Source organism: Pongo abelii, chromosome 23 (genome assembly GCF_028885655.2).
Source record: "Pongo abelii isolate AG06213 chromosome 23, NHGRI_mPonAbe1-v2.0_pri, whole genome shotgun sequence".
Classification (NCBI taxonomy): Eukaryota; Metazoa; Chordata; class Mammalia; order Primates; family Hominidae; genus Pongo; species Pongo abelii.
Window position 1 is genome coordinate 56943211 of NC_085929.1, and position 26872 is coordinate 56970082.

A 26872-nucleotide genomic window follows, 5' to 3' on the forward strand; every position below is an offset into this window, starting at 1 on the left:
CCACCCTGCCCAGGAGAGAGAGATACAGACAGGGTCCAAGGACACTTTATTGTGCATGTCCCCCGAAGAGCAGCCTCAGGCGTCCTGGTAGTAGTTGTTGAAGTTAATGCGCAGCAGAAAGTCCTCCAGGTGGGGCTGGTAGCCCCGGTTCACCAGCTTGGTCACCACTGGGGACCAGCGAGCAGCTCAGGCTTTTGCCCATGGTATGAGCCCCGCCCTGGCCCCCCCGCAGCCCTCCCAGCCAGGGTGGGCCTCACCTTTGAAGAGAAAGTGGGAGTAGTACTTGAAGGTGTTGTAGGACTGCTGCATGAGTGCAAAGTTGGGGTGCTCTGCACCCCGCGGGCCCCCAGCGGGCCCCCAGGCCTGGGAGATGAGCTGGCTGCGGAACTTGAGTACGAGGCTGAAGATGCTGTGGATGATGTTCATGACAGGCGCCGCCTTCTCCGTGAGCAGGCCCCTGGGGGGAAGCAGTACTGCTGGGTGGACTGAGCTGTGACCACAGGGACGCAGCCACTGCCCAGGCCTCACCTGAAGACGGCCTTGTGCAGGTACTCTGCATGCGCACGCTGGATCTCCTCCAGGTCACCCACGGTGGCCAGCCTGGCCCTGAACTCGCACCAGGTGACGTGCAGGATCTGGTTGGCGATGTAGCCCTGGATGACCTTCACGAAGTGCTGCATCTCGTGCTTGAACAGCTGCAGCTGGCGGAACTGCACGGAGCTGGCCATGTGGCTCAGCAGGGCTGGCAGAGGGCAGAGGGCAGAGGTGAGCACAGCCTCAAGTCGGGTACGGGGCGCCGGGCTCCGGCAGGGCCTCACCTGTGCGCTTGAGGTGGAAGCAGACGTCCTTGAGCGCCCACATCATGAGCTTCAGCTGCAGCAGGAAGGAGAAGACACCGCTGTACTTGCTCAGGCAGCCCTCGGTGATGACAATGTTGAGGGGCCAGTCCACCTGCCGGGAGGTGTGGCTCAGCAGGCATCCCACAGGCAGGCCCCTGTCCCATCCTCCGTGACCAGGGCTGCTGCTGACCTTGTACCTGAGCTCTAGGCAGCTCAGCACATCCGGGGCGTTGGGGGCAAACACCTCGGGCAGGTACTTGAGAGCGAGAGAGAGGTTGGAGGCGTGCGCGGTGTCCCCATGCAGGCTGCACTGCAGGGCCTTGCTCAGCACAGAGTTCAGCACCAGCGGGTTGAGCAGCTCTCTGGGCGTTTGCCCAGCTCCAAGCTGGGCAGAAAAGGGACCAGCATCCCCAGGAGTCCCAAGCACATGCCTGGCACTCCATGGGGCTGTGCCAGAGCAGCAGGGGGCTGTGGGCCTGCAGCCAGTCTCCCCTTTCCCACGGCATCCCCTCTACCACTGGCCCACTCTGTGTCTGGAGGTCACCTTCTCAAAGAGCAGGTCGCTGAGGGACTGGGCGAACTCGCCATCCTCCATCAGCAGGAAGTGCCGCAGTGCCTCGTAGTGCGCCTCCAGGTGCAGCTCCACGAAGAAGTAGTCGACAGCGGCCTTGTTCACCAAGGAGATGCTGGCAGGAGGGAGCTGGAGTCAGGGCGGGCCAGGACGGGATGGGTGGGCAGACTGGGGCAGGGGCACTCACTGGGCAGCCAATGGTGCCGTGATGGAGCGCTTCATGAGCACGGGCAGCGTCAGCAACTCGCTCAGCTGCACGGCAGTCTCATCAGTGGCAGACTGGACCTGGGTGTCCACGGGGAAGGCGAAGGCCCGGGGAAGCACAGGGCGCAAAAGGTGGGCAATGGGTGGCTCGGCTGCGGGAGATGGAGCACACACGTGCTGGGAACTGGCCGGCCCAGGGCTCCGCCCCCGCCCACAGGAGATGGAGCATGTGCTGGGAACCCGCCTGCCCAGGGCTCCGCCCCCACCCACAGGAGATGGAGCATGTGCTGGGGACCGGCCAGCCCACGGCTCCCTGCCAGCAGCAGCTGCTGCACTCACACATGGACTCGTAACTGTCCGGGTACCGCTCCAAATGGTACTGCCCTGCCAGGCCTGCCAGGTAGGCCTGCTCCCTGCCCTGGGCCTCCGCCGCCCCTGCCTCCTCCTCCTCCTCCCCAGGTCCTGGGCTGCTGTGGGCAGCTGTGTCTTCCTAACAAAACACCAGCCTCAGAACCATCTCCCCACCGCACGCTGCCCCCACAACCAGCTTGTGCCAAAAAAAGGAAAATCGCATGTGGGACCCTCCCTGCCTGCTGTGGGACCCACCCGCGTGGTAACCTAGAGGGATGGAGCCCTCCCTGCCTGCTGTGGGACCCACCCGCGTGATAACCTAGAGGGATGGAGCCCTCCCTGCCTGCTGTGGGACCCCCAGGCTGCATCCACCTAACCTGTGAGTTCAGAGGCCAACTTGGAGAGAGGTCCTCAGTGTCCCCGCTCCTGCCAGGGCCTGTGTGGACACAAGTGGACATGAGGGCATCAGGGCCGAGTGCCTGTGGAGGGGACACAGCAGAGCTGGCCCTGACTCAAGCAGCCCCTCCCATGTCCCCCACAGCAGCCCAGGTCCTGGCTGACAAGGAGGCCTGAGGGGAACTTCACATGCCACCAACCCCACTGCCCGCCTACCTCCCAGGCTCTGTGGGTCCCACAGTCCCACTCCTGACCACCAGCCACCCTACTCTGACCTAGTTCTTCAGAGACACTGTCTCCCGGGGTGTTGGGCCACGATGGCTGGGTGGGAGCCACGTCCGACACGTTCTCCCCCACGCTGATGCTCTCCTCCCCGCAGCCCGAGCTGGGGGAGGACAGAGATGGCCCCACTTCTACAGGCAGCCGTGGCCCACAGTCCAGCACAGTGCTCTGTGCTCCCAGGCTGAGCGCTGACTGGGACGTGTGGCCAGCGGGGCTCTGTTGGGGCCTGGGTGTGTTGGGCTCAGCTTCTGGTGAGAGCCCCCCCAGCATCACGTGGGGCGGAGGGATGGGTGCATGGGTGTTCCACCGTGGCCGGGTGGGAGCCACGTCCGACACAGGCTCCCCCAAGCTGATGCTGGCGTTGGACACATGTCCGTGGATGTTCCACCGTGACCGGGTGGGAGCCACGTCCGACACGTTCTCCCCAAACCTGATGCTGGTGTCAGACACATGTCCGTGGATGTTCCACCGTGGCCGGGTGGGAGCCACGTCTGACACATTCTCCCCGACCCTGATGCTGGCGTTGGACACATGTCCATGGATGTTCCACCGTGACCTAGTGGGAGCCACATCTGACACAGACTCCCCCAAGCTGATGCTGGCGTCAGACACGTGCCCATGCGTGTTCCACCGTGGCCGGGTGGGAGCCACATCTGACATGTTCTCCCCGACCCTGATGCTGGCATCAGACACGTGCCCGTGGGTGTTCCACCGTGGCCGGGTGGGAGCTATTTTAGAAGCATAGTACCCTGTGGGAAGACCACCCCCTGACTCCTGCCCACAGAGCTGCTCTGTGGGCTGGCTGCTCCCCTCCTCCAGAGCAGCACGCCTGGGTGGGTATGAAGGGGGCAGAGTCTCCCGCAAGGTGGAGCCACAGGCATCCAGCTTCCCACAGCTGTCCTCCCACAGCTGTAGCCCTGAGCTGCCCAAGCTGCACTCTGCAGCCTGCAGGGGCCCTGGTGCAGGTGAGGTGGCCACAGCTGGCCTCAGGACAGTACTAAAGTCGTACTCCTGTGGCCTGGAGGGCTGAGTGCTGGCTACTGCGGGTGCCTCCCCAGGAGCTGAGGGGGGCAGGTCCAAGTTAATGGTCTGCAGCGCCACCTCCAGGAGAGGGACCATGCCAGTCTGCATGGATGGCTCAGCCCCTGGGCCCACAGGTAGGAAGTCTCCAATGCTGAGGCTGTCAGAGAAGGGTCTGGCCTCCTCCGCCTGCTGCAGCCCCGTGCCACCAGCCCCCACTGCTAGAGGCTTAAGGGGCTGTGGGGTCAGCAGGCCTGGCCTGTTCCGGCCATCCCAGGCAGCCGAGTGTTGCTCCGCAGACCCAGAATCACAGCCTTGGCCTCCCTCTGGGTGCTCAGGGCCAGGAGATGTGACCTGAAACACAGGTGACATCAGACCCAGTCTGGTCTCAGGCTCCCCCAGTCCTCGAACTGTCCCCCAAGTTCAGCTCTGCAGCCATGACCAACACCAGGTGCCCAGGGCTATGGGAAAACCACTAGGCCTGGCACCCCCAGCTCAGAGCTAGAGCACCCTGGGTTCCGCTCCGCCGCTTACCTGGGGGTGCACGCTTAACAGGACATCTGGCGGCTCCTGGGGCTGGTGAGCCTCAGACACTGCTTTCAGCATCTCCTGAAATTCAAGCCAGAGGGGTGACCGGCAGAGCCGGAGGCAAGCACGGCCCTACCCCACACAAAGCCACAGCCCCTACCGCCCATGGCAGCCATGTGCACTGAACCAGACAAGGCTTGTGCTGGGCTCCACTGGGACCCTGGGCCTGCAGAAAGTACTCCAAAACCACGAGCTCCTCACCACCTGTATCTGTGCAATTTGGTGGCACACAGGGAGAGAGACAGTGCTCTGCCGCAAACATGAGAGCCACCAGCCCTCTCCTAGAAGAACATGTAGGTCTGTGTGCAGTCTCGGGGTTCCCAGACCCCCAAAGCCCAGGGGAAGAGCTACGATCTGAAGCCGCAGAGATACCTGAATGTGTTTCTCATCTTCTAAGAGAAAACGAAGCCGTGCACTCTCCAGTCGGTGCCTCTGGATTCTCCACAGCGCCTTCTGCTCCCGACGAGCTGCCTCTGCAGAGAGCTTGCTGTAGTGGTCGACCAGAGCCTGCCTGAAGCCACACACCAGAGAGGACACGGTCACAAGAGTCACCCCACCCCATCTACCCGGCGCCCCTCAGGCCAGGATGGTTCTCCATAACAGAGGCCCCAGTGGGCCCCTGCCCCCATCTCCCCCTACCAGGGGCTCATAGCTCTGGGCCCTCACAGCACCTGCAGGGCAGCACCAGGCAGGCCCTTCTACCTGCCAGGCTGGGAGACCCTGGTGAGTCAGCGTCCAGCCAGGGCTCAGCAACATCTGCTAGACGAATACCAGAATGCGATCCTGAGTGGCCTGAAGCAAGGGGTGAGCAGGAGGCCGAGGGCCCCAGGCCCCTAAGAAGTTAGGCCTCTTCCCCTTCTACAGGTACAAACCTGAGAACTGAAGACTAATGCAAAAAAGCACATGAAGCAAAACCAACACAAACACTTTATTTGCTGAATTCAAAGCCTGCCTCACTGATCGTGCCCCATGATTTTGAGCTTCTCACCAGCAGGCAACTGGGCTCAAACCTGGACTGGCCAGCTCTAATTTGGCTGCCACAGGCCAGAGACATAGTGTCTAGGCCTGGTTTTCTCCATGTGTTAACAGGACAGTATCGACTGACATACATGCACGAACACGTACACATGCATAAATGCACACACGGACATGCGTGCACACAGGCATGCGAACCCCTCCACACACATCCCTCGCTGGCTCCATAAACAGATCTAAGGTTTGGACCTACAGCATCGCGTGGGGCTGAGCAGGAAGCGGCCAGCCCCTCCTGTGAGGGGCTCTCTCCAAAACCCCGAACAGCCCCTTGAAGGATCCAGCACTACTCAGCCTGGGACAACCTGATGACAGCACAGGACAGGCCGATGACGGCACAGGGAGACAGACTCAGATGCTGTGCTAGACAAACCCTGGACAGGCCGATGACAGCACAGGGAGACAGACTCAGATGCTGTGCTGGACAAACCCTGGGACAGGCCGATGACGGCAGAGGGAGACAGACTCAGATGCTGTGCTGGACAAACCCTGGGACAGGCCAGTGATGGCACTGGGAGACAGACTCAGATATTGTGCTGGACAAATGCCCTGTCTCAGCTGAGCATGGTGGCTCGCACCTGTAATCCCAGCACTTTGGGAGGCCGAGGCAGATGGATCACCTGAGGTCAGGAGTTTGAGACCAGCCTGGCCAACATGGTGAAACACCATCTCTACTAAAGATACAAAAAATTAGCTGGATGTGGTGGCGGATGCCTGTAATCACAGCTACTCAGGAGGCTGAGGCAGGAGAATTGCTTGAACCTGGGAGGCGGAGGTTACAGTGAGCCAAGACTGTGCCACTGCACTCCATCCTGGGTGACAGAGCAAGACTCCGTTTAAAAAAAAAAAAAAAAAACGCCCTGTCTCTGTCTGACCAATAACAGACTTAAAAATAAATAAGGGGGGATGTTTAGAAAGAAGATAAATAAAGAGACAGGACCCCAAACAGTACGCAGGCCTTGCCTGAACCCTAATCCATACAAACCACCCACAAGACAACACGCAGAACAGCTAAGGACACCTGGATACAGCAGAATGCCCACAGCCACTCTGGGTTCAGCATATTGGTCTTTCTACCTTAATGTATGTTTGAAGGTTTTCAAAACAAACAGTAAAATCATCAGTAATATTAAGCCAGAGCTACGGGGCCCCTGCCGCACTGCACCCCTGGGCCTGGAGCCCGGGCTGCCCTACCTCGCCTTCCTCTCCAGCTCCTCCTCCAGGGACTTCAGCCTTCTCTCCCTGTCTCGGAGCTCACGGGCGTAGCTGAAGTCATCATCCAGCTCCTCCTGCCTGGCCGCCTGGCGTCGCTATAAAACACACAGAGCCTGTCCTGTGAAATCAGGACTGACAGGCCTGACCCCGCAGGGACAGGTCCTACCCACCTCCTGGTCCTTCACAAACTGTTCTTTCAGCCTCTGAAACTGCTCACGCTTCCGGGCGTCCAAGGCCATCCGTTCTGACATCTGCCGGTCTACATTGGGACAGTAAGGGGCGCACTGTCACAAGGAGGCCCCAGTAAGGCCCTCCAGAACTGCAGAAGGGAGGACTTGGGGCCACTTACCACTCAGTGCACTCAGGACCCTGGATGCTGCTTCCCGGGCATGAGCGATTAATTCTTGTTTTGCAATTTCCATACGTAACTCCTGAGAAAGACAACTGGTAATCAAAGCATCCTGGCCGGGCGCAGTGGCTCACGCCTGTAATCCTGGCACTTTGGGAGGCCGAGGTGGGTAGATCACATGAGCTTAGGAGTTAGAGACCAGCCTGGACAACATAGCAAAACCTCATCTCTACTAAAAATACAAAAATTAGCCAGGTGTAGTGGCAGGTGCCTGTAGTATCAACTACTTGGTGGGGGTCAGGGGAGCTCAGGCAGGAGGATCCCTTGACCCTGGGAGGTGGAGGCTGCAGTGAGCCATGTTCCAGCCACTGCACTCCAGCCTCCTGGCCAACACAATGAGACCCTGTCTCAAAGAAGAAAAAAAGCAACCTAATCCTCTGACCCCTCACCTAGGATGCCCAGGACACCTGTGGACTCAGGGCCAGCACGGGAGACACATGGTCCAAGGGTTCGAGGAAGGACCAGGTGATGGCAGGACACCAACCCCCCGCCACCCCTCCCCCACCTCCCAGGCTCTCAGCAGTGGCAAGGCTGGCTCCAGGCCACGGACAGGAGCTGACCGGCTCTCACAGAGACATCTGGGGCTGAGGACCCCAGGCTGTGTGTGCCCACCCTGGAAGAAAACCAAGAGGCCTCAGAGAGGGGGCTTCCCTGCTCAGCCTCTTAGGCCTGCCCCTGCCCAAGTATCCCTGCTGCCCACCAGGCACCAGGCCAGAAAGGGTGTTCCTGGGAATGGCACTGACTGTACCACCAAGCCCCTCCCAGAGGACACAGGAGAGGCGTGGCCCGTCCCTGACACACTGTCCCTTCCCAGCAGGAGGGGGGCTTGCAAAGGGCAAAGGCCATCTGAGTGCAGGACCATAGGCCCTACCGCCCTAGAGTGCAGCCAGGACTGTCTGTCCACAGCCGGCGGGCCCGGGGAGGCCCCAGCGGAGTTTCCCACGCCAGCAAAGCCTGGGCTTCAGGCTGAGCCACCCAGACCCAGGAGGAGAAGACAGAGCCCCTGCCTGGCATCTGGCTCCAGGACATTCATCTCAGCTCCCCCTTGGCACCCACCCTTCATCTCAAATCCCCCTTGGCACCCACCCAGGCCACTGCCAGGACAGAAAATGCCAGAAGGGAGGCCCCCATCTTGCACAGCCCTCATGTCCGCCCCACCAACCTGAGACCCCAGGAAGCAGAGGCAGGGGCAAAGAAAGCCCCCGAGACCCGTGGTGCCACGCACCTTCTCCTCCTTGCTGACAGAGCTGTGGCGGGCCACCCTCTCCATGCGCCCAACGTAGACGGCACAGTCCTTCTCAATCTCCTTCAACTCCTCAAGGGAGAAAATCACCGAGATCCGGGGGACAGGGACGTCGGACCAACAGAGGTAATGCTGCCAAAGGGGACGCAAGCACAGCCACCAGCACTCAGCCCCAGCCTCAGCCCCAGGGAAGACTGGCCCCTCTCCTCCCCACGCATGAGCCCCTCCTCACCCGGGGGCAGCAGAGCTTCAGCAGGTTAATGGTCTTCCCGCAGACGTATATGTCGTGGGCAATGTGCTTCAGAAACACGGGAACACAGTCCTCCACCTCTTTGGAGATGAGCACATAGCCATGTGTCCAGTACGACTTATCTAAGGTAGGGTGAACACCAGGGTGGCTGGCATGGCCATGGCCCTGAACCCAGGCCCACAGGCACGGACCCCTGCCCCGCAACCAGCTGCCACCTACCTCGGAAGCTGAGGTACTCGTGGTTCACCTGAATCATGAACTCGCCATAAGCGTCTCTGAACACCCCGCTGTACACCCAGTCGTGAATGAACCTGCAGTGGGGGAGCAGCAGGGGTAGGTGTGGTCAGCGGAGGTGGGTGGGGCCAGCAGTGAGGGGCGGGGTGGGGGCGTGGCTGTCAGTGAGGGGCGGGGTGGGGGCATGGCTGTCAGTGAGGGGCAAGGTGGGGGCGTGGCTGTGAGAGGTGGGGTGGGGTGTGGCCATCCATGAGGGGCGGGATGGAGTGGGGGCAGGGTGGGGGGTGTGGAGTGGGGTTCGGGTGGGGGGGTTGGGGGCTCCTGCCCAGTCCACCTATCCTGCCCTCCCCTTCCTGTGTGATCCCCACATTCAGCAGGTGTCTGACAAGGGACTGCTCTCAAATGTCTGCCTGGTGGGAGTGCATGCCCGCCGCGCCTGCCCAGCCCACTGTGCCTGCCCAGCCCACTGCCCACCGGGTGTAGGGCTCGCAGCTGGTCTTCAGCAGGGACAGCAGCACAGGGTAGTGCTCGTTGCTGCAGTTGTGCAGCGCCTCCTGGTAGAGGTAGGACAGCAGCTTCACGCCCTGCAGACCGCAAAGGGGACGGGGCGGGGGGCAGCTCAGTGCACCCAGCGCTGGGAATGAGGCGCAACCCTGCCGGCAGCAGCCCTCCAGGGACACGCTCAGCCGCCCCCCTTTCCTGGAGCCCGCCAGGCTGACACACTTGGCAGGGACGCAGAACTCACGGTGGGAAACGCGGCCCTGGGGCCTCCTCCACAGGTGCCCGGGAGCACAGCGCCAACGCCACAGAGCTCGGCCAGGTACCTAGACCCAGAGGCAGGATCAGACCACGTGACCGGGCTCAGGGTCCCCAGGCCTGGATCAGATTGTGAGCAAAATCTACATATCTTCATGCTCCGTGGAGCAACTGACTTTAGATGCAGGCTTTAAAAACCATATGCACCCCAACGACCCAGAAATGGGCTCCCTGCAGGACTCGTGCGCAGCCCTATGCCCCTGCACGGTCCACACACACCCCACTGAAGTAGCCACACCCAACAGGCCCTCCCTCCCAGGCTCTGGCCAACACACGAATCACCCTGATCCTCCCGCTTCCAGGGGCTGCACCTGAGAGCCCCTCCCATCCACACAGTGGTACCAAGCATCTGCCACAACTTGCACCCTTCACAGCCCAGCTCCCCTGCCCTGCAGTGTCTCAGCCCTTGGGTCTCCTTGGCACTGCCACACTCTGCTCCTCTGCCTGGAAGGTTGCCTCTCCTACCACTCCCAACGCCCAACCCCTCACTCTTCTTTCTCTGACAGCACTTGCCAATAGCCTCCAAGCCTGGTTGCTCACTAACCAGCTTGTGTGTACCAGACGCCACATCCCCAGGGACCCTGTGTGCCAATTAGGCAGGAGCCACCGGGCCTGGAGGGCCTGGATGGGGCCAGCTGTTGTGGGCCCATGGCAGACACACCCGCTCAGCACCCGGCACCTGGTGAACTCGGCCGGCCAAGGGGCCGTCCAGTCGCCTGCTGAGGGCTGTTCTCACAGGCCCTCCTTGCCAGGGAGCAGGGCAAACCCTCCAACACCCAGCAAGCCCCACACTGCTCCCGCAAAGTCCCCTGCTCAGCTGCCATGCTGAGGCTCACCTGAGCTGCCGGCCAAGTTTCTTGAAGAGAAAACCAATGGTGAGGAGGCTCAGGGTTGGCGGAGTGGAAAGGACACAGGCCCGGTAATACTGCAGGTACCTCCTCAGGCCACTGGTGAAGGCCTGTGGGCAAAGAGGCTGGGAGGAAGGCGGCTAGGCACATGGACACAGCTGTGCCGGGGGCCTGAGGGGCACCAGTGCTGGGCACAGTGCTTTGTTTCCTGCCTCAGCTCTGGGCTCCATTTCCAAGCAGTGGGCCTCTGTGAGCCACGTCCCGCCACCGGGCCAGGTGGAAATGCAGCCCATCCACAAGAAGCCAGAAGCTGTGGCCCGCCACCAACCCTTCCTCTCATCTGAGACCAGCTGCCCCAGGGGCGCCCACCACCAACCCTTCCTCTCATCTGAGACCAGCTGCCCCAGGGGCGTGGCAAAGGGGCTGGGGGGGTGATGGGGGAAATGGCGGCCGTGCTCTGTGCACAGACACTAGTGCTGTGAGGGCTGCAGCTGTCTCAGTGGCACCAGCATCCTGGGCAATGCCACAGCAGCAGGCCCTGCAGGTCACATTAAGACAGGGGCACCCTGGACCAATCTCAGTCCACCCACCCCAGGAGCCGCCTGGCTATGCCTGCCAGATGAGCAAGAACCACAGTCCAGCCCTTCTCAGCGTCCCCTGCTCTGACCCCTTCTCCACCATCTCTAGCTCTCAAGTCCCCCAGGGCTGAGTCTCTGACTAGAAGCTCTCCCCGCCCCATGCAGCTCCCACCATGCCCATCTCCACAGCCTGTCTAAAACCTAAATCTCACATCACCCCACCCGACAGTCCCTGCTGCAGCAGCAACAGTCAAAAGAGGCCGCGCCGCCTGGCTCCTCCAGGGCTCTCTGCCCACCTTCCCCAACACCCTCCTCTCAATCCCCCAAATGCCCCATCATCCGCCTGCCTATTCTCTCCCACTCAAGGTGCAGCCCCTGTCCCATGGGCCTCTTCCCAGCACATGAGCCAACTTCAAGACTCACCAAACAGCAGCTTCCAGAGCCAGACTTGGCTCAGAAACCCCAGCAATGTAAATTCACCCAACAGGAGGGCCCTGCCCTGTCAGTCATCCGCCATGTGCCGGGCCCACTGGGGAGCAGGCAGTAAGAGCCCCACTCACACCTTTCCTGCCCTGTGCACTCCTAATGCTGGCTGCACCTGTCTCCCACACACCCCAGGGCCCACACACATCTGCCCCAGGTTTCTAGTGAGGTAAAACATCCTCACTGACCCATCCCTCAAGAGCCACTATCAGGTTTCAGATGTTAGCAAGGAAAGAAAAGGTTTAGACTCTCTGGTCCTGCAGAAGGACCTCTGAGATTCTCTTTTCCAGGTCATGTGCACCGTTCTCACAAAGGTGTGTGACAACCATGAGGTGAAGGCCATACCTGGAACACGAGGCCCTTGCTGTACAAAGAGTCCAGGACGGGCTGCAGAGAGAAGTGACTCAGGCGCGTGTAGCAGGTCCCATACTCGGCCACTTCCGAGAGCAGGCTGCTGATGCTCTCGGGAGACGCTCCTGACACGTGGACGCCCCGCTTCACCACAAAGGCCTGGGCCGGCTGCACAGGGGCATAGAACACCGGTCACAGAGGCCAGGCACCCAGACCCCCAGTAAGGTGCCGTCTCCCTCCACCCTTGCACCCAACCCCACACCACCTAGAGTGCCCCGAGGACCCAAAAGCAAATGCCCAGAAGGCATACCTAGAACTCCTACACCAAGGGACCAAACCGAGGCACAAATCCTCACTGACCACACTGAAAAATACATGTTTAAAATGCCAAGTGTAGAAAAGGGTAGAAAAAAACAGAACACCTTCCACAGGATGCAAGTACACAGACAGCCTCCTGGGGCAGAAGCTATAAAACATGATGGCCGTGAGACCTGCTCATTCGACTCTTCGGGATGAATTAGAGGAAATGATGGAAGATGCACAAAGACTCGCCACGGCACATTCTCCGCAATATGTTTATAACCAGAGTGGAGACCCCCAATAGAGGGCTCATGACAACCAAAACGAATGGGGTGTAGCAGAAGCCAGGAGGGAGGTTACAGCTGCAAATATCCACGTTAGGAAGGAAAAGAGATATCCCACATTACAAAGGAACAAGATACCAAACCACAACAGCACTGTGTAACCCTAAACACAACAGCACCGTGTAACCCTAAAGAGAGACTTTAAAAAGAGCTGTTAGGCCAAGCACAGTGGCTCACACCTATAATCCCAGAACTTTGGGAGGCTGAGGCAGGAAGATCACTTGAGCCCAGAAGTCTGAGACCAGCCTGGGCAACATAGCAAGACCCCCATCTCTAAAAAATTTTTAAAAGTTAGGCCAGGCATGGTGGCTCAACGCCTGTAATCCCAGCACTTCAGGAGGCCGAGGCGGGTGGATCACTTCAGGTCAGGAGTTCATGACGAGCCTGGCCGACATGGCAAAGCCCCGTCTCTACTAAAAATACAAAAATTAGCCAGGCGTGGTGGTGTGCACCTGTAGTCCCAGCTACGCAGGAGGCTGAGGCAGGAGAATTGCTTAAACCCAGGAGGAAGAGGTTGCAGTAAGCTGAGATCACGCCATTGCACTCCAGCCTGGGCAACAGAGCGAGACTCTATCTCAAAACAAACAAACAAACAAACAAAAACCCAGTTAATCCCAAAACTAGCAGAAGGAAACAAATAATAATTAGAGCAGAAATAAATACAGAGTAGGCCCAGCACAGTGGCTCACACCTGTAACACCAACAATTTGGGAGGCCAAGGTGGGTGCAATCACTTGAGGTCAGGAGTTCGAGACCAGCCTGGTCAACATGCTGAAACCCCATCTCCACTAAAAATACAAAAATTAGCCAGGCATGGTAGTCCACGCCTGTAGTCCCAGCTACTTGGGAGGCTGAGGCAGGAGAATCACTTGAACCCAGGAGGCGGAGGCTGCAGTGAACCGAGATTGCACCACTGCACTCCAGCCTGGGCGACACAGTGAGAATCCACCTCAAAAAGAAAAAAAAAATACAAAATAGAAAAACAATAGAGAGAACCAAACAAAAAGTTGGCTCTTTGAAAAGATCAACAAAATTGACAAGTCTTAGCTAGAATAATTAAGAAAAAAGATGACTAGGGCTGGGCGCGGTGGCTCACACCTGTAATCCTAGCACTTTGGGAGGCCGAAGCAGGTGGATCACAAGGTCAGGAGATAAGAGACCATCCTGGCTAACACGGTGAAACCCCGTCTCTACTAAAAATACAAAAAATTAGCCGGGCACAGTGGCGGGCGCCTGTAGTCCCAGCTACTCGGGAGGCTGAGGCAGGAGAATGCCGTGAACCCAGGAGGCAGAACTTGGAGTGAGCCGAGATTGCGCCACTGCACTCCAGCCTGGGCGACATCTCAAAAAAGAAAAAAAAAAAAAAAGATGACTATGAAAACAAGAGAAAAAAATCAAGTTACTAAAATCAGAAATGAAAAGTAGGGGCCGGGTGTGGTGGCTCACACCTGCAATCCCAGGACTTTGGGAGGCTGAGGCAGGCAGATCACTTGAGCCTGGGAGTTCAAGACCAGCCTGGGCAACACGGCAAGACCCCATCTCTTCAAGCATTTTAAAAATTAGCTGGGTGGGCCGGGCGTGGTGGCTCACGCCTGTAATCCTAGCACTTTGGGAGGCTGAGGTGGGCGGATCACTTTAGGTCAGGAGTCAGAGACCAGCCTGAGCAACATGGTGAAACCCTGTCTCCACTAAAAATACAAAAATTAGCCAGCCATAGTGACATGCACCTGTAATCCCAGCTACTCGGGAGGCTGAGGCAGGAGAATTGCTTGAACCTGCGAGGCGGAGTTTGCAGTGAGCCGAGACCGTGTTGTTACACTCCAGACTGAGCAACAGAGCGAGACTCTGTCTCAAAAAAAAAAAAAAAAAAAAAAAGAAAAAGAAAAAAAAATGAGCTGAGTTTGGTGGTACATGCCTGTAGTCCCAGCTACATGGGAGGCTAAGGTGGGAGGATTGAGATTCAGCCCAGGAGATTGAGGCTACTGTGAGCTGTGATGGTGCCACTGCACTCCAGCCTGGACAAAAGTGAGAGACCCTGTCTCAAAAAAAAAAAAAAAAAGAGTCAGGGTTGGTTCCACACAGTAAGGCTATCCCCAAGACAGACAAGATGAGCTGTGAGCATGGTGTTGAGAACAGGCGCCCTCAGTGCCGGCAGCAGCTGGAGCTTGCTGGTGAGCACTTTTCTGGGGCAGTCACTGGCTGTGCTTCTAGTCCCTTCTGAAGTCTAAGAATGGCCACCATAAAAGAACATTTAAGACAAAGGAAGGGGATAAGCACTTAAATGAAAAAGCTGCAGAGCAAGACTTCATTTTTCTGAATACATCCATTTACTTCTTCAGTGTCCAGCAAGAGGGCTGGCTAAACTGCAGCTGGTGCCAGAACCAGCAAGTCCCAGCCCCATCCCGCATGACACCGTGTCCAGTGAGAAGAGCAGCGCAGGCCCCAATCTCGGGACGCTCTGGGCAGGCAGGTGCTCCTCCCAAGCGGTGGGAAGGCTCGGAAGGCGCCTGGCACTTCTCCAGGACAGAAATGGAAATGGGGGGAGAAACATTTTCTATCGCTTTGTCGACAGCAATAAACATGTTATTTCTCTGCAGTTTTCTAAAAGGACATGCATAAATTAACACTTTCCAGAACCAAAATGGGATGACTCTGGCTGTCATCACTGGTGGTCCTCGGAGCTGGCCTTCCCTGCCACTCCCCACTCCCTGCACTGAGGCTTGTTCTGCCCCATAAAGGGCTGGGCAGTGCGTGGTGGAGGGCAGGCCAGCCCACCACTGTGGCCGGGAGTGAGCAGTTCTCACCTGGCAGAGGGAAAACGTGGCAGACACGACCCCAATTAAGACGTTCAGCACATCTTTCACCAGCTCGCACTCCTTCACCAGCATGGGCTGCGGGGCCTGTAGGACGCCCCCGGCAAGCAGCTGGAGCTCCCCTTGGCGGAGCCTGCAGAACTTGTCGAAAGCGTCCCTTCCCGCCTCCGTCAGGTGAGGCCCCTCTCTGTGGCCAGGGGGGCTGTGAGGCAGCAGAACAGAGGCCATGAGCACCAGGGTGCTTTCTCTCGGGAATGGGCACGAACAGAAGAATGGAAGTGATTCAAAATAAACTCTAAGAAACAGCCAGGTACGAATGTCAGCTCACCACCCAGCCTTTTGTGGATGCTGCTGCTGTGAATACCAGCACAATCGAATCTATCGGGACAACTCATGTGGAAAAGTGTTCCAGGGCACCTGCCTGGGGTCCTGGGCATGGCCGGGGGTATCTGACTGGCCCAGTCCTGGAAGAGCACCCCAGGCCATGCCAGTGGCCCTTAAGATGGTGACTCACTCATAAAGTATTCTTCTGTTAGAAACAAAACAAGATTTGTACACCCATATACACAACAGCATCCACACCCAGGTCCACGACAGCATCACCCACACCCCCATCCATGGCAGCATCAGCCACACCCCTGTCCACAGGAACATCATCCACAACCCTATCCACTGCAGCATCACCCACACCCGCGTCCATGGCAGCACCCACACCCCAGTCCATGGCAGCATCTACACCCCCATCCACGGCAGCATCATCCACACCCCTGTCCACGGCAGCATCACCCACACCCCCCGTCCACGGCAGCATCACCCACACCCCCCGTCCACGGCAGCATCATCCACACACCCCCCCATCCACAGCAGCATCAGCCACACCCCTATCCACCACAGCATCATCCACACCTGCGTCCATGGCAGCATCCACACCCCTATTCACGGCAGCATCATCCACACCCCCATCCATGGCAGCATCATCCACACCCCTGCCCACAGCAGCATCCACACCCAGGTCCATGGCAGCATCCACACCCAGGTCCACGGCAGCATCACCCACATCCATCCATGGCAGCATCATCCACACCCCTGTCCACAGCAGCATCCACACCCACAGCAGCATCATCCACACCCAGGTCCACGGCAGCATCACCCACATCCATCCATGGCAGCATCATCCACACCCCTGTCCACAGCATCCACACCCAGGTCTACGGCAGCATCACCCACACCCGCCCCCGTCCACGGCAGCATCACCCACACCCCACCATCCACGGCAGCATCACCCACAACCCCATCCACGGCAGCATCAGCCACACCCCTGTCCACGGGAACATCACAACCCTATCCACTACAGCATCATCCACACCTGCGTCCATGGCAGCATCCACACCCCAGTCCATGGCAGCATCTACACCCCTATTCATGGCAGCATCATCCACACCCCAGTCCACGGCAGCACCATCCACAACCCCTGTCCACAGCAGCATCATCCACACCCTGTCCACAGCAGCACCATCCACACCCCGTCCACGGCAGCATCCACACCCAGGTCCACGGCAGCATCCACACCCAGGTCCACGGAAACATCCACACGCCTGTCCACGGCAGCATCCACACCCCCGTCCACAGCAACATCATCCACAACAGCCAGGGGGAGAGGGGCCTGAGCATCCGACAGAGGAGGATAAATACAGGCAGTCCATGCAGATCCCTGCCCATCATTCAGCCTTAAAAAGGAAGGCAGCTCAGACACGTGCTCCAGAAGGCACGGCACTCAAGGACGCCACGTAGCGTGCAATGAGCCATCACAAACACTACCTCCACAGGGAGCACTCAAGGACACCAAGTGGAGTAAAATGAGCCATCACAAAACACTGTGCAACTCCACTTACATGAGGCCCCTACAGGGGCCAAAATCCTAGAGACAGAAAGTGGAGGCCAGGCGCGGTGGCTCACGCCTATAATCCCAACACTTTGGGAGGCCAAGAACGGCAGATCATGAGGTCAGGAGTTCAAGACCAGCCTGGCCAACATGGTGAAACCCTGAATCTACTAAAAACACAAAAATTAGCTGGGCGTGGTGGCATGGACCTATAATCCCAGCTGCTCGGGAGGCTAAGGCAGGAGAATGGCTTGAACCCGGGAGGTGGAGATTGCAGTGAGCCAAGATCGTGCCACTGCACTCCAGCCTGAGCAACAGAGCAAGACTCCATCTCAGAAAAAAAAAAAAAGTGGAGTGAATGGGGAGCTGTTTAATGGGTTCAGAGTTTCCTGCAGATTTGCTGTGCAGCAGTGAAAATACACACAGCATTACAAAGCTGTACAACTGGTTAAGACGGTAAAAACATTATATAAATTTTACTACCCCACCTCAGAAAAACCATAAGAGATAGATACAGAAAAAAAATTCACAATTTTTTTTTTTTGAGATGGAGTCTCGCTCTGTCACCCAGGCCGAAGTGCAGTGGCACGATCTCAGCTCATTGCAACCTCTGCCTCCTGGGTTCACACCACTCTCCTGCCTCAGCCTCCCGAGCAGCTGGGACTACAGGCACGTGCCTGGTCTCGATCTCCTGACCTCGTGATCCGCCCACCTCAGCCTCCCAAAGTGCTGGGATTACAGGCGTGAGCCACTGCACCTGGCCAAGGTCACAGATTTTTAAGACAAAAACAAGCAAGGTGGGCTGATACTGGCAGCCCTGGGCACGTGCAACTCTGAGGAATTTGCCTTCTGCTGGTGCCGAGGCTGTGAAACCACATGTACTGGCGCTGAACACACTCACACCCCCGTCCTCCCTGCAAAAACAATCAGCTCCAAGAAACACACTTTTACTGGCCACCTCTGCTATGTAGAGTGTGGGCTGGAGGGGGCAGGAGGAAGAAGACCAGCCCTGAGGTGTCCAGTCAGCAGGTGGGGCCGCTCTGGACCCCAGACGCCTGCCCAGGCTCCCTCAGGATGAGATAAGCATGAGAAACACACAGCCTCTCAGAGCCTCTGTCTGCCCCCTGCATTTCTTCCTGCAGATAGCCTCAGCAGGGGTGCAGGCTGTGGGCACAATCCTGCTTCCCCCTGCAGCCACTTCCACCCTATCTCCTCCAGGACTGGACCCCAGCACTGCCATGGCTGCACACCCCTCTTGGTGACTCAGAGCTGAGAAAAAAAGCCCACAGCGGAAACACAAAGACACAGCGCAGCATCCTGCAGGCTATGGAGTGAACACCCACCCCGCCACAGGTCCCCAGGGAGAACACAGCCCAAAATGTAGCAAAATGCTTCCCCCAGATGGGTGGCACATGCAGAGAAAGAGACCATTCCAGGGTCTGAAAGGCCTCCCTCCGCCTTAACCCAGCCCTTGCAGCTCAGCAGCAGGGAGGGCCGTGAGCAGTCAGACAATGCTGGCTCTCAGGGTGGGCTACAGTAGGGGAGAGTGGCCCCCGTGGGGTCCTGGGACCTGTGGGACAGCAGGGTTGATGTCTTGGAGAGTGGAGAGGGCTCCATTTCTGGCTGGGCGGCAGTTTCTCTAGCCACCTGCTGGTCAGAGCTCATCACAGCAGGAAACTAGCAGGTGGCTGGGATTTAAAATGAAACAAGACCAAACGATTTGCCAAAGGAACTTGAACCACAGCATCAGGCTGACCCGACTGCAGTGTCAGGGGCCGTGGGATCAGGGAGTAGAGGGGCCCAGGGGATGTAAACTCAGGTCCAGCCACTGTGTGGCCCTGTGCAGGTCAGCCGCTGGACACTGAGATGACCACAGCACTTTCACTCTGCAGGGCCCTGGGCAGAGAAGGTCCCTACAGGAGCTGCCCAGGCTGTGCTCAGCACACTGCCAGGCACACAGCAGCACCTCCCTGTAGGAACCACCGCTGGGCCCCCGCCGGGCCCCCACCGTGCCAGAGCTCCGCAGTCTCCAGCGTATTCAGAACAGGGTGATGAGGAGAGTGAGTGACCATGTCTCCTAATCAGCAACCCGAAAAAATGAACCTAGAAAAGGGGGAGCTAATAAATGAAATGCAGCCAGCAAGGTGGCTCACGCCTGTAATCCCAGCACTTTGGGAGGCTGAGGCAAGTGGATCACATGAGGTCAGGAGTTCAAGACCAGCCTGACCAAGAAAAAAAAGAACCTAGAAAAGGGGGAGCTAATAAATGAAATGCAGCCAGCAAGGTGGCTCACGCCTGTAATCCCAGCACTTTGGGAGGCTGAGGCAAGTGGATCACATGAGGTCAGGAGTTCAAGACCAGCCTGACCAAGAAAAAAAAGAACCTAGAAAAGGGGGAGCCAATAAATGAAATGCAGCCAGCAAGGTGGCTCACGTCTGTAATCCCAGCACTTTGGGAGGCTGAGGCAAGTGGATCACATGAGGTCAGGAGTTCAAGACCAGCCTGACCAACATGGTGTATGGTGAAACCCCATCTCTACTAAAAATACAAAAATTAACCATGCATGGTGGTGCACCCCTGTAATCCCAGCTACTCAGGAGGCTGAGGCAGGGAGAACTGCTTGAACCCAGGAGGCGCAGGTTGCAGTGAGCCATGACCACACCACTGCATTCCAGCCTGGGTGTCAGAGTGAGACTTCATCTCAAAACAAACAAAAAAAAGGCTGGGTGCAGTGGTTCATGCCTGTAATCCCAGCACTTTGGGAGGCCAAGGCGGGCGGATCACCTGAGGTTGGGAGTTCAAGACCAGCCTGACCAACATGGAGAAACACCATCTCTACTGAAAATACAAAATTAGCCAGGCATGGTGGCACATGCCTGTAATCCCACTGTAATCCCAGCTACTCGGGAGGCTGAGGCAGGAGAATCGCTTGAACCCAGGAGGCAGAGGTTGCAGTGAGCCAAGATCGCGCCATTGCACTCCAGCCTGGGCAACAAGTGCAAAGAAAGAAAAAGAAAAGAGAGAGAGAGAGACAGACAGACAGACTTACGAGGGAGAGTTTGGGGGACCTAGTTTGTTTAGGATGAAGGGAGTTGCCTAATTATGGTGAGCTAAAGAATGTTCCAGGTGAAGGGAACCTGGTGTTAGAAGGTTCTGAGTTTTTACAAAAATTAGCTGGGCATGGTGGCAGATGCCTGTAATCCCAGCTACTCAGGAGGCTGAGACAGGGAGAATTACTTGAACCCGGGAGGCGGAGGTTGCAGCGAGCTGGAGATGGTGCCACCGCACTCCAACCTGGGCAACAGAACGAGACTCCGCCTCAATAAATAAATAAATACCAAAAAAAGAGAAAAAAATACTATTAGCAGACATGTACAGAATAAAGTAATAACTTGTAGGGCCAGTTTTTCTTTTTTGAGACGGAGTCTTGCTCAGTCACCTCGGCTGGAGTGCAGTGGCGCGATATCCGCTCACTGCAAGCTCCGCCTCCCGGGTTCACGCCATTCTCCTGCCTCAGCCTCCCCAGTAGCTGGGACCACAGGCGCCCGCCACCACGCCTGGCTAATTTTTTGTATTTTTAGTAGAGATGGGGTTTCACTGTGTTAGCCAGGATGGTCTCGATCTCCTGACCTCGTGATCCACCCGCCTCAGCCTCCCAAAGGCCAGTTTTTAAACATGTGAGGGACTGGCAGAGAGCAGGACCATGAGATTTGCTTTGACTGATGCACCAGCAGGAAGTGACACGGCAGGAAAGCCCTGGCAGTCAGGATAAGGCCACCACCACTGTGCTGGGAAGCAGGGAGATAGCCATCCCTGCGGGAATCTTCATGATGTCAGGAAAGCTCACCTGCCCGGGGACACATGCTCCTGTCCAGGCTGCAAGAGCCCAGCCACTGCATCCCAGAGCACTCAGCTCCTGGCCAGCCCTGACTCTTTCACCCAACACTCCCCTAACTGATACCCCCAGGATCACCAGTGGACTGGATGTGAACGGGGCATTCCATGGCCAAACATTTGGGGAAATGTGTGTTTTTTTGTTTGTTTGTTTTTTTGAGACAGTCTCACTCTGTCGCCCAGGCTGGAGTGCAGTAGTGCAATCTCGGCTCACTGCAAACTCCACCTCCCGGGTTCAAGCGATGCTTGTGCCTCAATCTCCTGAGTAGCTGGGATTACAAGCGTGCGCCACCACACCCGGCTAATTTTTGTATTTTTAGTAGAGATGGGGTTTCACCATGTTGGCCAGGCCAGTCTCAAAATCCTGACTTCAAGTGATCTGCCCGCCTCGGCTTCCCAAAGTGCTGGGATTACAGGTGTGAGCCACCACGCCCGGCCGAAATGCATATTCTCTACCTGGGTTCTGGGAGTTATGAAAAGATACCACCACGTTAAAAACTCTGAGAGGTGCTGAGTGCAGAGGCCTCTGGACCCAGGTGAGCCAGGAAGTGAGTGGCTACCGCATCCAGAGAGCAAGCTGCTGGCACCAGTCAGGAAAAAGCTGCTGCAGCTGGAGCTTCTCATCGCCCAGACTGCCCCTCCCAACTCCTCCAGACACAGACGGAAAAGGCTCCATGTTCATCAGCACCCCAATTCCTCTAGACACAGATGGAAAAGGCTCCTTCATCAGCACCCCGTGCCCAGTGAGCATTTCTTCCTCACACTAACCACACAGCCTGCCAGGCAGCTCTCTTGCTCTTAAGGACATAACTTAGCTGCCCCGACTGCTCTGCCTGGCAGGTGTGATCTGGTTACTGGCACGGGGAGGTGCGCTCTGCCCGACAGGTGTGATCTGGTTACTGGCACGGGGAGGTGAGCTCTGCCCAGCAGGTGTGATCTGGTTACTGGATGGGGAGGTGAGGCCTCCTTAAAGGCTGTTAGTGCTTCCCTCTCTGCATCTGTCTTAACTCCCAGGACTCAGTCAATTTTGGACACTAGCTTAGTTACTAACCCATCACAACTGCCTGGACCCCTGAGTACACAACGCCTCCCACACACCCCACCCAAGGCCACGCTCATCAGGGGTAGGGGCACTGCATGCCAAGGCAAAGAAGGGCACACACCAGCCGACTCGCTCCCAGCACCTCCGCTTGCTGGCCTCATAGGTGAGTGCGGCTTCCCACAGGTCCACATCTGGGGTCACGCTGGGCTCAGACTGGGAATCAGGAGTCAAGTTGGACGCTGACTGGAATCCTTCGTCTTCCCACTGATCCACACTCGGTGGGACCTGGAGACACAGGGAAGGGCAAACCGCCACTTATTCCTGTGTCCACATTTCATCCAAGGGCGATGAGAATTCCAGGAACTTTATCCACCTAGTTCCATTGACTTGTTAGAGGCAAAGACCTAGCAAAATGTTTCTTCTGTTTTTCTCAAGCGCATGTGTACCATACAATGTTTCCCACCAATGAGCCATTTAAAGAATTAAACAAAATAATTCGTCAAGGCTGCCAATTTCCAATTCTATGTAACACATAAGCCTCAGTGGAACTTACAGTGAAACTTTTTGAGATGCCTCAGACCTGGAAATTCCAATGTAGGGAACCCAGAATAAAAAAATCACATTCAACATTAAAAAACTACTGTACACCGGGGCCAGGCGCGGTGGCTCACGCCTGTAATCCCAGCACTACGGGAGGCTGAGGCGGGTGGATCACCTGAGGTCAGGAGTTCGAGACCATCCTGTCCAGCAAGGTGAAACTCCGTCTCTACTAAAAATATAAAAATCAGTCAGGCGCGGTGGTGGGCACCTGTGGTCCCAGCTACTCAGGAGGCTGAGGCAGGAGAATTGCTTGAACCTGGGAAGCGGAGGTTGCAGTGAGCCGAGACTGCGCCACCACACTCCAGCCTGGCCGACAGAGCAAGACTGTGGGCGGCAAGCCACCCAGGTGCCAAGGCAAGAGACCGAGGGCACCAGCTGTTCTAGTATAATAAAGAAAATATATAGAACAAGAATAGTTATACTATAGGTCATAAATATGATTATATGTGAACATTATTAATCATTAGTTTGTAGCAATTACTCCTTATTCCAATATTATAATAATCTTCGCTCTACAATTATAACTTACGAGAAACCAGGCCATAAAGAGGTAGGAGCTGAAGGGACACGGTGAGAAGTGACCAGAAGAGCGTGAGCCTTCTGTTATGCCCAGACAGGGCCACTAGAGGGCTCCTTGGTCTAGTGGTAATAGCAGCACCCGGGAAGACGCCCGTTACCTAGCGGACCTTGGTCTAGCGGTAGCGTCAGTGCCTAGGAAAAGCACCCACTACTTAGCAGACCGGGAAAGGGAGTCTCCCTTTCCCTGGGGGAGTTAGAGAAGACGCTGCTCCACCACCTCTTGTGGAGGGCCTGACATCAGTCAGGCCTGCCCGCAGTTATCCAGAGGCCTAAACGTCTCCCTGTGATGCTGTGCTTCAGCGGTCACGCTCCTGGTCCGCTTTCATGTTCCATCCTGTACACCTGGCTCTGCCTTCTAGATAGCAGTAGCAAATTAGTGAAAGTACTAAAAGTCTCTGAAATGCAAAAATAATGGCGTAAGCTGTCTCCTCTTTCTCCGCCTCGGCTGCCAAACAGGGAAGGGCTCCCCTGTCCAGTGGACACCTGACCCACGTGACCTTACCTATCATTGGCGATGACTCACACTCCTTACCCTGCCCCTTTTGCCTTGTATCGAATAAATAACAGCGCAGCCTGGCATTTGGGGCCACTACCGGTCTCCGCGTCTTGGTGGTAGTGGTCCCCCGGGCCCTCCTGTTTTTTCTTTTATCTCTGTCTTGTGTCTTTATTTCTACCATCTCTCGTCTCCGCACACGGGGAGAAAAACCCACAGACCCTGTAGGGCTGGTCCCTACACAAGACTCCATCTCAAAAAAAAAAAAAAGAAAGAAAAATCAGGCCGGGCTGACGCCTGTAATCCCAGCACTTTGGGAGGCCAAGGCGGGCAGATCACGAGGTCAGGAGATCGAGACCATCCTGGCTACCACGGTGAAACCCCGTCTCTACTGAAAATATAAAAAATTCGCAGGGCGTGGTGGCAGGTGCTTGTAGTCCCAGCTACTCGGGAGGCTGAGGCGGGAGAATGGCGTGAACCTGGGAGGCAGAGCTTGCAGTGAGCCAAGATTGTGCCACCGCACTCCAGCCTAGGCGACAGAGCGAGACTGTGTCAAAAAAAAAAAAAAAAAAAAAACCAAATCAAATAAAAAAAAAATACAAACACATAAAATACAAAAATTAGCTGCGTGTGGTGACACACGCCTGTAGTCCCAGATACTTAGGAGGCTGAGGCAGGAGAATGGCTTGAACCCAGGAGATGGAGGTTGCAGTGAGCCGAGACGACACCACTGCACTCCAGCCTGGGCGACAGAGCAAGACTTGTCTCAAAAACAAAAAACAAAACCAAACTGCTGTACACCAAGACATTTGCTGTAGCATTATGTATGTTTCTAAATCATCTAGCTATTGCATAAGAATAGAACGACTAGTAACAATGTATCCTTTTGGCAACACTGATAAAGCAATAAAATACAAAACTCAAATGAGGAGCTACATAGTACCATGGGAAAGCCTCAGGCGACAGACAGCAAAAGCATATCCAATTGCACGAATTACAGAACATGAACACTTTTGCCACACGTGGCTACTGAGCACTTGAAATGTGGCTTATGGGGCTGAGGAACTGAATTTTTTATCTTGTTTTAATTAACTTCAATTTAAATGGCAGCTCTAGAAGGCAGAGGTGGCTTAACGACATGCCCCGTTAGGTAAAGATGAAAAGCAGCATGTTGCTTTGGCCGGCAGGCGGGCAGCACTGTCGCTGCAGAGGAGGGTGGCCGCCAGTAAGCCCACTCCAGCAGCCCCACCTCAGGACAATGCAGCCACCAGACTATCCCCCCTTTTACCATGATAAAAGGAAGGTCACTGGGCCAGCCACAGTGGCTCATGCCTGTAATCCCAGCACTTTGGGAGGCCGAGACGGGTGGATCATTTGAGGTCAGGAGTTCAAGACCAGCCTGGCCAACATGGTGAAACCCCGCCTCTACTAAAAATACAAAAATTAGTTGGGCATGGTGGCTCACGCCTGTAATCCCAGCACTTTAGGAGGCCGAGGCAGGCGGATCAAGAGGTCAGGAGTTCAAGACCAGCCTAGTCAGCATGGTGAAACCCCGTCTCTACTAAAAATACAAAAATTAGCTGGGTGTGGTGGCGTGCACCTGAATCCCAGCTACTCGGGAGGCTGAGGTAGGAGAATCACTTGACCCCCGGGAGGCGGATGTTACAGTGAGCTGAGATCGCGCCACCGCACTCCAGCCTGGGCAACAGAGCAAGACTCCATCTCAAAAAAAAAAAAAAAAAATTAAGCCGGGCGTGGTGGCAGGTGCCTGTAATTTCAGCTACTTGGGAGGCTGAGGTACGAGAACTGCTTGAGCCCAGAAAGTCGAGGTTGCGGTGAGCCAAGATCGCGCCACTGCACTCCAGCCTGGGTGACAGAGTGAGACCCTGCCTCAAAAAAAAAAAAAAGAAGAAGAAGAAAGGTCACAGAAAGCATTTTCCAAACCCCGAGAGAGATGAAAGACGAAAAACCAAACATTCTACCTTAATGGCCAGCCCAGAGAGGTCCGCATTGTCTGGCACGGGGGGCAGGCCCAGTCGGACGTCCATGTCATAAGTGCGGCTGTGCACAAGGGCTCCGAAGAGCGAGACCCGGGTGTCTCTCTCGAACCTGTCACCACAAGGGTCACCAAATGAGAAGAGCCCGACGGTGGGCAGGCCAGTGCCTGGAGGAGCCTCCATAACCTGAAGTGTTTCCTGGATCATGCTGTGACACAAACACTCTTCTCTGGAGATCAGAGACTGAACGTCCATCTCAAACACACTCAGGTCGTCGCAATCATAGCCGCTGTACGGAACGTTTCTCCCCACATGCTTGTTGTTAAGGAAGTAGTCTCGTTTTCTCGGCAGAACTTGAGGGGGACCACTCCCTGCCAGCTGAACCAGGAGGTCCAAAACAGACCCCACCTCCAAAAGCGGACAGCAAGGGGCTGCTTCAAGCTCCTCCACAAGCTCCTCCAAACGGTCGGCCTTGGGGCCCAGGCCACCCACTCTCAAGTCAAAGGACAACATGAGGATCTTGTTTCTCGCTGGTAGTTTTGACATGTCAGGCTGCAGCTGTTGAGTCTCATCTTGAAAAAGATTTGTGAAAAGAGCGTTGTAGGCCACCTTCTTGAGGCTCCGCTTTGCCCTCTTCCGGTTCACACTGCGCTGGCCCAGGTGAGTCTTGGCAGCCGGCAGGAGGGCCTCACACAGGTCGTCGAACAGCTGCGTGATGCTGGCCATGCCCCTTCTCAGCTCCGGGCCCCCGGCGTGTGGGAAAACACCTCACCCGGACTTCACTCACGCTCCGGAAGACAGGGAGTGAGAGAGGGTCTTAAGAGGCTGAATGACAGGCGGCCTCTCCAACGCCGAAGCTCAGAACTGGTATTTTTAAAGGTCTTGCGGTTGCTCTACTCAGAGTAAACACGCCCTGCCCTGCCCAGCCCAAGCACGCTGCCCAGCGCCCGGCAGCCCACCAGAAGCCAGCTCGGCGTTTCTCCTATTCAGTAGCCCTCAACCTTTAGGGAGTCACAGAACCGCGGCAAACCCGAAGAACGAAACGCGCGCCCGCGCAGTACAGTGGACGAACTCGGCTTTGCACCCGTTCTTCGGGCCCCACGAGAGAAGACGGCCAGGAGAGGGTGCCACTCCGAGGCTCGTGGGAAGCGGAGAGTCTGGGGGCGCAGCCAGGCAGGTCCCGGGTTCTAGCCTGCACGTCCACCCGTTCTCCAGGCC

The 26872-nt window shown here is 56.6% G+C and overlaps 1 protein-coding gene across 4 annotated transcripts; it reads right to left on the reverse strand.

Annotated features, from left to right (window-relative positions):
- Window positions 1–29: 29 nt before the first annotated feature.
- TUBGCP6 (tubulin gamma complex component 6) lies at window positions 30–26464 on the reverse strand. Of its 4 annotated transcripts, XM_002831298.5 has the most exons (25): window positions 25640–26464; window positions 22107–22270; window positions 15159–15369; window positions 11705–11878; window positions 10287–10408; window positions 9380–9458; window positions 9109–9218; window positions 8620–8711; window positions 8383–8522; window positions 8133–8282; window positions 6848–6929; window positions 6669–6757; window positions 6478–6593; window positions 4624–4762; window positions 4198–4272; window positions 2637–4017; window positions 2343–2401; window positions 1954–2104; window positions 1598–1766; window positions 1384–1525; window positions 1030–1224; window positions 819–951; window positions 529–742; window positions 258–457; window positions 30–167 (listed from the first exon to the last, which is right to left on the reverse strand). In XM_002831298.5, exons 1-25 carry the CDS (start codon window positions 26378–26380, stop codon window positions 76–78), a joined length of 5220 nt encoding a protein of 1739 aa, XP_002831344.2. In that variant the 5' UTR covers window positions 26381–26464; the 3' UTR covers window positions 30–75. The 4 variants fall into 4 exon arrangements, 3 of the variants coding, with proteins under 3 accessions (XP_002831344.2, XP_054399829.2, XP_054399830.2); XM_054543854.2 differs by lacking the exons at window positions 15159–15369; window positions 22107–22270; XR_008517927.2 differs by lacking the exons at window positions 30–167; window positions 258–457 and having other exon boundaries at window positions 548–742; window positions 1037–1224.
- Between the last annotated feature and the right edge of the window lie 408 nt (window positions 26465–26872).